Genomic DNA, 15,115 nt, shown 5'->3' with positions numbered 1-15,115 from the left:
TGAGCACATTTTTTAGAAGTTGTGGGGATGGCTTAAAGTAGAGGTGAAAAGCATTGTAGGGTGAAGGAGTTTTGGCAGGGCTGCCAGAGGTGAGGGCAACTAGTAAATATCTGGGATGACCCAAATAGCTGCAGCTCCATGAAACACTTCATATAGTATTTGGCAAGGACCATTCTGCCTCCCAGTATGACTGGACAGACACCTTATGCAACCTGGCAGAGACAGCCTTCATCTGGCACCAGTAAAGGAAAAGAAGGATGCAAACCCTGTAGAGAACCAAGAACTAATGACCTTATCAGACCTGAGTGGACACAGCAGAGCTGTGAAGAACCTAAAAGGAATAAGAAAGGGAGCTCAGGTAGCTGCATAGTATATTTTTCTTTTGTGGTGTCCAAACATTTCCTTCCTTGCCCTGGACTCAAATGTCATGCTTGTGTTGCTAGAGAATAAAAGAATTGCCTTTTAAAGAAGCCTCTTTGTTTTAATAACTATCTAGTATTTGGGATGACCTGGCACCAGGCACCAGGATAGAATTTCAGCTATCATAAAGGAGAGAGAGATCAAAAGATCAATTGACCATACCCAAAGAAGTCATCCAGGAACTATCCAGGAACACTAAGAGATGCCTGAGCTACTGCCTGTTTAGCAAAAACCAGGAGCTCTGAGAAGTTTAGTATAAATGTTTTACAAGAGTAATGTAAGTGTTGCAGAAAGCAGGGCTGTGCTTTAGACCAGGGGTGGCTAACCTAGAGTGCAAGTTCCATAAGTGACACAGGCCCCCTGTGTGTGTGGCACATGGCAGATGGGGTATGGGACAGGAAGCACAGGGAGCAGATAAGGCAGGGAGCAGAAAGCAAAGCAGCAATCCAAGCAGGGAGCACAGGGGAGAAGGCAGAACTGCAGATTGGGTATAGGAAGGGGATGGGAATGACACTTCGGGAGGTTGCAGGGCTAATTTGTGGCACTAGGTGGTGGGGACAAATCTTTCCTTGTGGAGAATGTGGCTGAGTGTCTACGAGTACCCCTGTGGATACTTTGACAGTATTTTGTACCTTCTCCTTGATATTTGTAGAAATGGTAGCCTTGATTTCTTCTACAGTAATATGACACCCTGCCATACATTCTGCAATGAGCTCTGCTGGCACCATTGCTTTAAACAGCTTGGGAGCAAATGGGGTAGGGTGATTCCACGCTAGCTGGAGCCTTGCTTTTTCTGGGCCTTTTGTACCCTGAGGCATGTTGTATCAGCCATAATCACCACTACCGAACTGTTCCTACACACTGAACCCCTTCTTCTGCCAGTCCCTCATTGCTTTATGGTAGTGAAACAAGTTGTTATGGAACAAGTCTGGGACGTGTGTGTGTGTGCTTGCTTGTTTTAGCATCTGGAAAAAAATTGGAAGTTGAGACTTTGTGCTTTCTTTTGTCAGCTAGCACTATAAATCTAATATTGTTTCTGAACGTACTTCTGATGATGTGTCAACAAAATAACAGGTCCTAGCAAGGCCAAGTCTACACCTAAAACTTCTGCCAGGATTAGCAACTTTGGTTAGCATGATTATTCTTGTAATATACTTGTACCAGTAAAATGCAGATTGGTATAACGGCATTAAATCCTTTGGCTGGTGTAGCAGGTATAGTTGACATAGTCACTGCTTATTTGTTAGTTTTTTGTATAGGTTAGGCCTAAGAGACAATCCACCACTATAATGTTTTGTATATAGGGACAGTGTGGTATTGCAAGCTGTTTCTTGTGTCCTAGTCTACATCAGTGTTTCTCAACCTTTTAAGTAGCAAGTACCCCTTAACTTCTGAAAATTCTAGATTGTGTGCCATATGTTGGAAGAAGGCCTGTGTATATAAGGCCATGATAAAATAGATGTCTGATCTGGTGTGGGTAGGGTTGCCACCTTTTACACCACAGTTGAGGGGTGCGCAACTCAAGTATGTACCTGCGCTAGAAGTGATGTTGGCCAAAGCTAAGAGGGCTGAACCAAATTATTACTGAGGAATTTAAACCACTGCACAATGCACCAAATTTTTTGCCATAGTTTTGAGAGGAGGAAGGGGCGAGAGAGAGAGAGAGTGGGGATACCCGCGCACCCCCTGCCTGTGTCTTACGTACCACAGGTTGAGAAACTATGGTCTACATCACCAGATTTATTGTCAAAACAGCAACACTGCCCATTTTTTAAAAAAACATAATGTTTGTAATCTATATTCAGTAAATAACACTTATTTTAACTAACAGCTAATCTCTCATATTCTACTGATGTCTTCATTAAGATGCAAAAGCCTAGGGGCTAAGTTGTTCCAGCATCAAAACAGCATACTAGGTTTCATTTTTTTCCCTGAGCAAAGTTATTTTTAAGTGCTGTCATCTATATACATCAGTCTTTCAAGAACCACACAAATGAACCAAAAAACACACAAATTACATATCCTGAAATTAAAATCTATTAAAAATAAGATTCAGTCTGGAAAACTCATTAGAACTTAGAGAAATATGAGACATTCACTACTGCTAATTGGAAATTCCCTTTACGTCTATTGTCCTCCAAAACCATTTCAGAATAGTTTGTAAAACTGTTGCTTTCTGAGATGTTAGAGCACTCAGATCTTGAAACTAGTTGCAATTTTGCCATCATTTAATTTAATAACGTTGGTGGAACCCTAAGCATGAACCAATTGCCGAACTTAATTTTAGTAAAAGAAACGATGGCTCTCGTTTGCACTGATGCAGGTAGGCTGATAACTGAATTTGGGCTTTTGCTGGGTTAGCCAGCATCTGTACACTAGATTGATGGGCCCTCAGAAAAGACATGCTCCTGCAGAAGTTTCCTAGCTCTTCTTTTTCTTTTATATTTTGGGTTACATAGTATGCTAACTTCGTGTGTGTGTGTGTGTGTGTGTGTACAGTGACAATTGCTCTTAATAGAAAGCTGCTCCACTTGTCTGTATATCTGGCAACTTAAATGACCTGGACATTCCAGGAGAGCCTGAGATTCCAACTAATGAAGACTAGAATGCTCCAGATCACAATGGTTTATATATAACACACTTCGAAAGGCACATTAAGAGACGCAGACTCATTGCAGAGCTGCCTGAACATAGTACAATGGAGAATACCAAAGTCTGTTACAAAAACAAGTATTTTAGAACGCTGATTAAGTGAATTAGATGTTGAAATAAATTTAATGAAATCTGAGATACTTGGCTTAAGTGAATTATTAGAACACATAAAAGATCTTGCTGATAAAATGACTAACGTCCCTCACCTTCAGAAAACATAGTTGTACTAATTGATGTGAATTAAGAGATTTCACTGGGCTAAAAGACTGATGTAAAGAAGAAAAGTGAAAAAGTGTTGGTATAGAATCTTCAGAGTAGTGTGGCATACAAACAAACCTTCATTTTACACTGCAGAAAAAAAAGTTAATTTAGTACTATATTTAATCTGGGACCGTGGTCATAAGGGTACAGCATCAATGTAAAACTCCCTATCCTGGATTTTAGTAAAAGGGTCTGTACCTTTATTACAGGTGTACTTATCAGTATTCTTGAGATATTTAAAATGCACACAAAACCAATGTTTGCTATATTTTACTTTTTAAGAAGGAAAGACAGGTTCGGCTATAAGCAGCTGTAGTTCCACCAAAATCAAAGCTTGGCATGCTGTAATCTATGGATTTGTTCAGCTGTTAAACCTGGCAATGTCTTTTTGAAGGACAGACAAGCAACTGGTTATCCATGCCAGAACTGGTAATTTTTCGTACAGCTATGGCTCAAACCAGCCAGTTCCCAGATGCATAAATTCAAGCATATGGTGAAAAATGGCAAAACTTTTTGCATTATACCAGAGCGATCTGGTTCACCAAGCACCTCCATTCATTTTTAGGGAAAACTTCTTGAGCAATACAAATTACTGAAGTGGAGGCATCATCTCTCTTTTACCATGGGCTAATCTGACTACAAAGTTACTGGCTGCAGAAGGGCAAAGAAAGGGAAGGGTGGCAATTTACAGACTAACTCATTCAGAAATAAGCTTTCATAGGCAAGAGTGCATTTCATCATTCATGTCCCTTCTTAAGAAACAGCCTGGTTAGTAGAAGGCCAGGAAAATGAAAGGTACTATTTTAATTCTAAGAAATAATCAGTTCCTCTGCACTCTTCTTTCAGAGAATACTGGCAGCATCTTCTCCCCACCTCTGCATAGTTGAACCCATTTATAGGGAAGGATAAAAGGATTAGTCTATAGCAGTAATAAAATTATTTCGCTTGCCGTGAGAAACTATGGAAGGAAAATATGAGAATTCCAGTGGATTACCAAGGATGCTGTTCATGATGTCATGAATGCTTCCTTCTCGTGTCCTTGTGACAAGGTATCTAGCAGAATTCACGGATTCATCTGACAGGACTGCATTGCAAGTGCTTCTGCTATGGCCTCAAACTTGCGACCTAGACTGTACAATTCAGTTATATCTTAACTTCCTTCATCAGACAGGCTTCATGTTTACCTTTAGAGAAGTGCTGACAGAGTGTTCAGGAAGAGATTTCAGGTGTGTTTTTGACATACTTGATTATTGAAGTCAGACAGTAAACTCATTGCAGTTATCATCCATCTCATGTAAAGTGAAGTGTAAAGTCTAAGTAAATTGTAACTTTATATAAAAACTAGTGTAGTTCTTCCTTTGAGAAATCTCAGCAACAATTCATTATATCGTACAGACTAACGCCTCAATACATCCTGATTTTAAACACACCCTCTACATTAGGATTAGAGACATCTTAATCCCTCAACCTAGAACTTTCTTTCCTAAACGAGCACCTTTTGCTAGGACACGCGAAGAGAGACTATGTGTTTGTGGGAAAACAACACCCGAGTTGCAAGGGACGTTGTTAAGGGGATATTAAACCTTGCATGCTGCAAGGCCTGAAGTACCGTAGGAGCTATGTTGTAGCCAAGACCGTCTGGACATGATGCGAGGGGCAAGGATTTCTTAGGGCAATGTCTTCTATAGGGCCAACACTGCGGCTGGACTAGAGTCGGTGCAATAAAAGAGTCCCCCCAAGAAACCCGTGCCTCTCCTCAACTACTCGGCTCCGGCAATGAGAGGCTGGGATACGACCTCTCCCCCTTACGAGGAGGCCCTGGTCGGCTTCAGAGGCAGATCCGGGGCAGAGCCACAGCACCGCTTTCGTGCTTGACGACTGGAAAAATAGAGTACAGGGCCGCTTCCCTAGGGTTTGAGGCAGGTTTCAGCCTCCTCCCTGCTCCGCACCGAGCTCCTAACGACTCCCAGGCGCTCCCCACCCCTAAAGCCCGCACTGCCCCTTACAGACGCCCGCGCTTCCCCCTGCCGGATCCTGCGCCTCGCCCCGCCCGCCGCCTCCGCGGAGGGGAAAGGACCTCCCCAGCGCGAAACCACGTGGCTTTGGCGTAGCGTGCGTCTGACGCCACCGCGCTCGGCGAAGCCGCTGGCCAATCCGCAGTGCCCTTAGAGAAGCGCCGCCGCTCGGCGTCTGCTGGGCCAATGAGTGCGGGGCTTGCAGTGGGGTCGGCGGGCGTCCCGCCCCTGCCGGGCCCGGCGCGGCGCAGGGCGGGGGAGCAGGGAGGGGGAAGGGGAGGCTGGAAGTTAAGATGGCGGCGCGTGTGTGAGTGCGGTGCGGGCCGAGGCTCTCCCTGGCGCTGCCGCCGCGGCCCGCGCCCCACCGCCACCGCGCCCCACCGCGCCGCGCCCCGCCGCTGAGCGCAGCCCCCGCCCGCGGGCCCGAGCGCGGCGCCGCCCCCGGCCGGGCGCCGAGCTCCTCCCGCCCGCCATTGTGTGGCCGGCCCCTGCCTGCCGCCGGCCGGCCGCGCAGCATGACATCCATCCATTTCGTGGTGCACCCGCTGCCGGGCACCGAGGACCAGCTCAACGATCGGTGAGGCCAAGCCCCGAGGCGCCGCGCGGGACGGGCCCAGCCCGGGGCGAGGGGAGGGGCCGGCCCGGCCCATGCGGGCGGCGGGGCCTGCGGGGCGGAGCGCCCGTCCCGCGGCTGCCGGGGGATTCCCCCCTCCCCCCGCCGTCTGCGCGGCCTTGTCCGGAGCGCCCGGCCCTGCGGCGGAGCAGGTGCGGCCCGAGAGCCGCAGAGGCAGTCCTGGGCCGGGGGGGGAGGGTGGGGGCTTGTAATTGTGGACGTGACCTCCAAGGCCTCTGCCTTCGCTTCCTCCCGCGCAGCTTGGGCCGCGATGGAGCGGCGGGGAGCCGAGGCCCGGCATGCGGCAGCGAGCTGAGGGGGGAGGATGGAGACTCGGCAGGGTTTGGGCCGCGGGGGGGAAGGAGCCTGCTCTGAGTGACCGTGTGTGCGTGCTGGGAGGGGGTGACTTGGGGAGCCTTGCTGTCCCTTCCCCTCCTCACCCGTGGGGTTTCTGCTCTTCCTGCATTTCTCCCTTGCAAAGCTGTCGGGATCCAGTAATGGTTTCCTCTTGCAGAGATTCCCTGGTCGGCTGCTTGTGCTGAGTAACAGTAGCTTTACTTACAGGCTGGGAATTGTTCCCATCTAGCTGCTTCTGGATGTGGATCTACAGATCTTTCTCGCAACTTGAGAACGGGTCTGGGTCTGGGCTGCTTCAGTTCGAGTTTTTCTCCCACTAATTAGAACTGGGCAGAGACACGTACCAGTTCATGGCTGAGATGCCGCCATTCAACTGGCACCTGCAATTCAAGGACTGAATGTTTACAGTAAATAAAGTAGGTCACTGTAAAGATCATATTTCATTCAAACTGCTTCATCACTGTCCTTAAAATGGAGATGAAGTTTTATTTGATAATAAAAGAGACTGTGACCAAAAGCTTGGTAGGTGGGTATCATTTTTGGATGACCTGATGTCACATTTCGTAGGGTGGTGGTGTATGCTTCCCAGAAGAGGAGGACTGACTACTGCTAAGATTGGCCTGCTCCACTAATGCCTTTAAACGTGGCATACAGCTGCTTCCTGTTGAATGAGAAAATTGTGAGGAGTAATACAGCACAGACAGCACTTCCATTCCTTCATCAGGCTATTCTGATTAATGAAAGCCCTTGATTTTTGGAGGGGGTGAAGGGCATGTGTGAGTGCACACACACGTGTGAATGTAATGTTAAGAAATCCATTTGAGAATACTTGATACATAATTTTCACACATTGCTCTGATAAAGAAAAATCTAAAGAGATGTTTCAACTTAACTAGTCTTGCTGATTTATCAGTACTGGATGCGTCCCTTCAGTCCTCATGTTTCATTTTTTTTAATCACAACAGTAGCTGTTAAGATTAGCTCTCTAAAATTTAGTAATTAATGTGTGAAAAACTGGAAGTGTTAAGTAGTGACTTCTGTCAAATCAAATGGCACCTTAATCTGTGCTGTAAATCATAAATATGCATTTCACAAACATAATTTTACTAGAAATCTGTAAAAGTATCAGAGCTTGTCGTCATATTATAAATTCAAAGGGGTTGATAAATAGTGTGCATGTACTCTGGATTTCCAGATCAGTTTTATCTAGGAATACCATTTATCATTCTTGTGTATATGTGTATATCAGTACCTAGACAACATTATGACTAGTTTCACATTACATACAGGGATAAGTATTACTGTAGAGAGATGTACAGTATTCTTCTAGGTTGTCTTTTTCTCTCTTTATTGGCTTCTTGCTCTCCTTTTCTTGCCTAGCATGTTCTCCCTGTTCCTGGTATGGTCATCAGGTTAACTTACTTTCCTGCATCCTGCTGCAGCTTCTAATTGCTACTCAGAAATCTGATTTTAGGGAAACAGAATTCTGTTTTGCTTATTAGTGCTTTGTTTAGCACTGTGTGCATAATAATATTAAATTATGCTGCGCTCATGAAATTCTAAATGTACGAAGAACAGATATTTGCATTTAGTGTGTTGGCCTGTTTTGGATCGTGAGAGATTTATGTGTGTAATACCATTGTGAATCAACATATTGGATAGCTTTGGCTATTAAAATAATGCATTTAACCAGTGTAAATCCTATAGGGCAGGAAGTGTAAAGGATAAAAGGCAGTAACTTTAAAAATCAGCTTTCAGAAAATGTCAGCATCATATAAAATATCTGAAATTTAAGGGTGGAGGTTTGACGGCCCTTTGTATATATGGGCTAATTCCACCTATATAATTAGCCTGTTTTAAAGGAGAATGTTCATGTAAAACCATAAAAAATTAGGATGGGGACTTGGAAATCTTTAGTATCTGAAATTACTTTTAGACCATTCCTTGATGGTGACTCTTGTGCTCTCTCATAGAATTGGAAGTAGTATTAATTGTAGCTTGTCCAGGATATTTGTTAGATTGTAGAAGCTGTTTTCTTTGGAGAAACTTAGTACAAGATACTGTTTTATTTTAGGGACTTGTATTAAGATTCATCTTTTGAAATGGATAGTAGACCTGTTCAGCTTCATTTCAGATTAATGGAAGTAACAAAACTTGAAGAGAAATAGCAAGCTTGTATAAATAGTAGTAGGTCACTTGTTTTTTTTTCTAATCAATTTATATTCTGTAAACTATATAGGAAAAATGAAATTCCAGGTGTGTTTTTCTACAGTTTGATTAAGAAACTAAATTTCTGTAGTGTAATTGTAATTTATGGTTTTCATTAAAAAAATTGAAGGGCACTGCTACAGTGTTAGTAGGAACTTCAGTTATTTTGTTAATAATACACTTATGGCAAATTATATCTCATGTTTCAGGGATTCTCCATTATGTGAAAGGCTGAAGCTCGGGCACTACAAGAATTCAGTTCTGCAGGGGCTCCTGCACTGACTGACAGGTTATATGGGGAGAGACAGGAAACTGGCAAATCCATAAATAAGTACTCATTAGTTTTTTCCTTATGTAATGTTGGGGAAATGGGCGTTATCAGAAGAGTGGCTCCACAGACTTACTGAAACCTCAATTCCACTTGCTATTCTGTGGCTTCAGAAGAGTCATTTGCTTACTTTAGCAGACATCACAGTTCTTCATACATGAATGACAAAATCTGTCCTAGGGGCTTGTTTTCAGTAGAAACAAGGTGCACTTTTGCCAGATTAGGCAGCATCTATACACTAGCATGATGAACTTAATGTAGACAAGGTTAGTTGTAGTTAGATGCTTCTTGGATGTCATGTGATAAAAGCACCTTTTTTCTTCTACTGATTAGCTGCTATTGTTAAAATCTACAAAGAATTAAAAAAAATCTTGGAGTGTTTGCAAATAGGGAAATGGGTGCATAATGAAAGTAGCTGCTGAATTATATTCAAATGAAAATATAGGGAATTATTGTTTAGAATGTTAGCAAACACAGGGAAGTTTTACAAAAATAACTCCAGGAGGGTCATACTTTTCAGTTTTAAGCTACATATATATTTCAAAAGCCAATATCTTATTCCATTGCACTTCCATTTGAAGGAAATATCCAGGCATTTTACTCAGTCTAGCACTGACAAAATTCAAAAGGCAAATGTCTCTGTGAAACATAATGTGTTTGCAGATAAGACTTGGAAACGCCCGTTAAGATTTTGATGGGGAAACCATTTTTTGGTGGAAAAGGTGCTGTTACATTTAAAGTCTGTGTGCTCAAATCAGGGTTATAAGTTAATATTGCAAACTGTCACTGGGACACTGGGCATAGTACATTGTTGTTTTTTGTTGGAAAGAGCTTGTAAGTATTGGGCCTGAAATATGATCATTGAAAACTAAATTTCATATGCGTTAATTTATGGTGAGAGATTTTTTAAACTTCCAAACTTTTAAAATGTTGTAAATTTTAGGATTATTTATTTTTAATAGTCAGCATAATTTGTAATCGCATTCCGTTATTTGTATGTTTCTTGCCTTATGTCTTTTCCAACCAAACAAATTTAAAGTAGTGCAAACTCTTGCACTGATATTTCTACTGAGTTAATCTATCTTGGCTTATTTTAAACTGATTCCTAGCTGAGTTGAGCTAAACTGAAGTTAACCTTGTATAAACTGGAATAATTGTCCTCCTCAGGGCTTTAAAGTAGTACAGAGTTGCACCTTCAGTTGAGTCCATATGATTTTTTGAGGGACAGATGCCTAAATAATATTAATGATGATTTGTTTTAATGGTTAAATTTCTTAAATGTGTAGGAAATCTGAATTTAACTTCTGGAAGTATTGGTGGCAGTGAAATGCCTTCCACACTGACACTATAATTTATTTATTAACTTGAGGAAAACATTGGTAGTCCCCTGTCAAAGTCAGGTCTTGGAATAAGCCCTTCATTTACAAAATTAGTAACATTTCAAAGTCATAATGCTGCTTTAAAAACAACACTTAATTTTCACTAACAGCTAACTCTGTGAAACGTAACCAATAAAAACCAAGAAGACAAATAATAACCCTTTTAAAAAAAAAAAAGAGTCTGATAATTCTACTTTGTATATTTTTTATGCGGCAACCAGTTGGGTGGTAGTGGCTCAAACGGATCCAAGTTTGTTTTTAATTGATAACATAAAGATTCTTTTAACACTTAGAAAACTGTTCTTACTTACAAACACTGGTAAAAGGAAAAAAGTTATATAATTAAAATCCCCCCATTTTTTATTGTGAAAATTTTAGCAGCACTAGGTTTTACCACTTTTTTGTAATTACTTTGAAGATGGGATGGGAGTATTGAAACTCTGTAATGGTCTGTAGGAGGAGTGTTTAGATCTGTGTAGCATGACATGCATTTTGATATCAATTTTTATTGACCGTCTCCTCACCCGTTTGTGATTATACATTTTTGTGGCACCTGCAGCAGTTGCTCCTATATAAGATTACTTAGTATACCTGAATGTGTCCCTTAAAGCAGTTAACAGTAGGAGACAGAAAGGTCCAGTTCTCTGTGAATGTGAGCGCTTTCTAAGGCGCTTGTGGTCTGAAAACAAAAGTTTAAGAATCCTTAGACTATAGAGAGAATTATTGTACCTGTGTCCACCAGTGGCTGGTTAATCCCAGGTATTTCAGAGGAAAGCATGGTAATCCTTATACAGTGAAATCATGGAAAAACATGTTGGTAGAAGTTTCATCCTTCTCCAGGTTGTCATTTTTTTTTGCCTTATGGTTTGCTGTATTAGGCTTTGTATTCTTTCTGTGAAATTCTTTATTTTAGGGGGAGTTTTTGGCTAGATCACTGTCATTTTAAGTCTTACCTGTATTCACTATAGTGTGAAGAGCATCCCCTGTTGTTGAAAAGTGCAGTAAAGTGTGTTTGGGATTACAGAATATAATAAAGTCCAAAATGTATTATGGAAAGGACTTCCATTGAAAGTTAGACTATACACATTTTTATGATGTTTTTGTCTGGGGACATCCTAGATTTCTAGTCTGTTTCATAAATAAGAATGTGTGTTTGATAATCTTGTAGATTTAAATATTGTTACATACTTCTCAAATTTTGTTTCCTTATGTACAAACTTCTGATTGGATATTTATGTAAAAATCCTGAATGCATCTTTTGAGCAGCATCTCATACCTGAGGTCAAAAATGGAAAAAATTACTTGTTAAAACCCATAATACTAGGTGATATACATTTCTCTACTTCTATTCCAGAGTCCTCTTTCAGTTTTTCTCAGCTCTTGCATTTAAACTCTACTTCATGGTGAGCATGTATTTAATGGACTGTGCCTACACTTCTGGGATGTAACTGAGAAAAGCCAGACAATGAATTTAACAAAAGAGCAGTTGGAGCACACAAACTACCCATATCCCTCCTGCTCTTAGATTGCCTATAGCAGTGGTTTTCAACCTGTAGTCTGCAGACCCGTGGATATCCACAGATGATGTCTAAGGGGTCCATGAAAGATGACTGTGATCAATTAAAAGTATGTGAATACCTACACTTGCAGTACACAGGGGTCTGCACCTCCATTCAACACTTTAGCGTTCTGAAATGAAAAAATGGTGAAACCACATTGGCCTATAGACTTGCGCTTCACGCGTGCTAATCTTGTGGGATTATTGGCCCCATAGTAGGAGACTATTGGACATACTTTGGGGATGGAAGTCCAAGTCAGACCTGTCACAATTTTTTTCAGCTTTTGATTGTAAAGGTTTATAAGATTTTGCAGTTTAGTATCAATATGTTTTTAACGTGTTAATTTACTGTAAGAGCGAAAAACCTCACGGTTCCACCTTGATCTCTTATTGTGGTCTATTATGATATGCTTTAGTTGCCATTGGGAATGACTGTATAATAATATATATTGCATACCATACCATATAGTCAGAATTTAGCTCTAGAAACAGATTTTAATGGGTGTGAGCATTTGTTTTTAACCTTTTGTGAAAGACTGTTGAGAGGGCTTATATCCATTGCACAAGAAAATATTTTTTTTCACAAAGATAAAATGTATAACCTCAGAGATTCTACTGAAACAGCATACCTAAGGTACTATCAGCTTTTCAGTTGGTTGAAACTATGACTTCGCAGTTCTTGGTTTAAATGAAATTCTTAGACTGTCCTCTATATTATATAAAATCCATGAAAAAGATTAATGTTCCAAAGTAACCAGATGCTGCTCTTATATATATAATATTAGTGGCTCTACTAAGAACCATATATATAAAATATATATTATTAACCACTAAGAACCATCTCCATAATTTTAAGTTGGCAAATCATTTCCCATGATAACCCCCTACTTCTGCCTTCCATACTTGAGAACTGCCTCCTCAAAAGAGATGCAAACATTGTTTTTAAAACAGTGTTGAACATACCACGCAGTCCTGGAGGAAGTAGGTTATTGGATGTGATTTCATGTAGAATGTACTCTGATACCACAATGATGTGCAGCAACATAAAAACCTCAGGGAGAGAAAAAGATGACTGACAGATTGGGCAGGAGGTGAGTTGATGTAAGCTAAGAAGCAACAGTTAGGCAAAGACTTACAGGCTGTCCTTTAAGGTGTGGTTCAAGTTGTGCATATATTGCTAGCATCTGTCCTGGCACCACATGCCTGTCATTTTAAATGAAGATTCTGTGTGGTGACTACACAGTGTTGAAAGAGTGCACTAAAATCATGGTTACTGGCACTGCATACCAAGTCTCAGCTTTCAAACTTCAGATGTTTTTGACATCGTACTTAGGAACATTGTGCTTCTGATTTAAAAAGTCAGCATTTTGAGCTCTTGCTCGCGCGCGTGCTCGCTCTCTCTCTCTCTCTCATTAGGTTTAAAAAGAATGAAACAGGAGAAAAAAATTCTCTCAGGACTTTTGTTCAAATGTTAATGCAAAAAAGACAAAACATGAAAACTTTAGAAAGTTACAAATGTGTGAGAGCTCTTTGTTCTTCAAAAATATTTTAAATTGGCTTCTTGTAAACTTGTGCAAGAATGTAATACATGTATACTTTGTAATGGTACATCGATTTCTGTTGTAAGGATGTTACCTGTAAGAGCAATTTTTCATGGGGCAAAAGGACTCTGGTACTTATCCATATGCCCTGGTAAGTGAAAAGCTAAACTGCAGTTGTTTAGCTGTCTGTGGAAAAGAATTAAGTTAACTTCTAATTTACCGAGTGGTAAGAACATGCATGTGGGCAGTTACCCACTGGAACAGCTGACTTGCAATAAAGTCCTTTGCTCTTTTAAGCTAAAGTAAATGGTTTATGTTTGTATGCCCTTGTATAACTAAGTGACATAAATATAAGAGATGATGTCTTTGTACATGTTTTAAAGTGCTTCTTACATGTAATGACAAAGTAAAAAAGTGAGGATAAAAGATGCAAGTATCATAGGGAAGCTATTCCCAGTTCCAAAACACAATTAGAATCTGTCGGATTGTTTGTGAATTTTGAGCAAATTTTTTAGTTTTACTTTTTGTATTTTAAAATCTCAGGTTGTGCAAGTACTTAAACCACACAGGGTAGAATTATCTTCATGTAAGATGATACCAAATATTTATAATGCACTGTTTGAAAAATATCGCTTAGGGGTTAAATTTAAATGCTGCTCATCTCCTGCCAAGATTTAAAGGTAGCGCACACTAGGAATGTGTTAGGCTGTCAGGGTGCTGCTTCTAAATACTGTAGGCTAGCCCCATCTTGTGTACTAGCCATTTGTAAGCCAAGTTAACATTGTTCTGAAGTTGCAGTTGGATCTACATATGTGCCAAAGACTGCCTATTTAGATATAACCGCAGACTAGGGCTTAGCTGCCAAGTGAGAAAGTAAAGAACGAAACTGTCACAAGTTAGCATTTTATTCTGTTGCTGCAAGTTCCTGTACTAATGAGTGCCTCCTTCCTTTGGAGTCTTATGATACGTTGTACAGCATTACAGGATTCACATTTTTAGGTAAAGTATCTTAAATGCAAATAGGTTGTACATTTATTAGCATCATGAAACAGTTGCATATTTGATTACAACTATGTGTGTGACATAGTTTGCCTGTTACTTTAGTTTAGTTACCAAACAGTCCACCAACATGATGCCATGAAATGGTTCCAAGCATTTCTTTGAAAAATTAAATTTTAAAATTATCATATTCTCTTGCATATAACCTGTACCTTTTCCCCTGAAAACTAGCCAGGGAAAATTGTGGAATGCGTATTATATAAGAGAAAAAAGGATCCATGTAGGTCTGAAAATTTTGTGGGTGGGAGAAGGGCAGGTTGCAGCAGTGGCAGCATTAACTGCTGTGGCTCTGGGAGTGATGGGAAATAACACTGGTACTGCACCTCACCTGCATCCCTACCTCCAGTGGGGAACTGTGTCCCTTTCCACGTGTGGGGTTGGTTCGTGGAAGGACCAGGTCTGATCTGTCACGTGACCTGGGACCCAGTGTGCTAAGTCCAGGACTCTGTGCTAGCTTTGGAGCCATGTGTGCAGCTTGGGACACTAGGTCTGGGACAGAGTGCTGGTTCTTGGGGTGAATGCAGTGTCAGACCTGGCATGTGGTCGCAGTCCTAGCAGTTGGCCCTGGGTGCGGTATGTTCTCAGGCTGAGGTGCCCCAGGCCCACTGCATGGCTCCAGACCTGCTGTACTGGATTCATCTGGGGGCACTATTTCCTTGGTGCATGGGGCTAGCAGCAGGCTTAGCTCCCTAGCTGTTGCTACTCAGATACTTGATCTATGTAA

At 41.3% G+C, this 15,115-nt stretch overlaps 1 protein-coding gene across 10 annotated transcripts in view; it reads left to right on the top strand.

Moving 5' to 3' along the window:
• The first annotated feature begins 5,606 nt into the window (after positions 1 to 5,606).
• The window catches only part of UBR5 (ubiquitin protein ligase E3 component n-recognin 5), a 143,829-nt gene continuing 134,320 nt past the window's right edge, over positions 5,607 to 15,115 (top strand). For all 10 annotated transcript variants that reach the window (XM_090040461.1, XM_090040458.1, XM_090040457.1 and 7 more), the window contains exon 1: positions 5,607 to 5,925. In XM_090040461.1, the coding sequence (XP_089896587.1) occupies positions 5,864 to 5,925 (62 nt within the window). In that variant the 5' untranslated portion in view covers positions 5,607 to 5,863. The remainder of the gene's footprint in view (positions 5,926 to 15,115) is intronic.

This window comes from Crocodylus siamensis, chromosome 3 (genome assembly GCF_052110815.1).
Source record: "Crocodylus siamensis isolate JL-2025a chromosome 3, ASM5211081v1, whole genome shotgun sequence".
Taxonomy (NCBI): Eukaryota; Metazoa; Chordata; order Crocodylia; family Crocodylidae; genus Crocodylus; species Crocodylus siamensis.
This window is presented reverse-complemented; position numbering and strand designations above follow the sequence as displayed.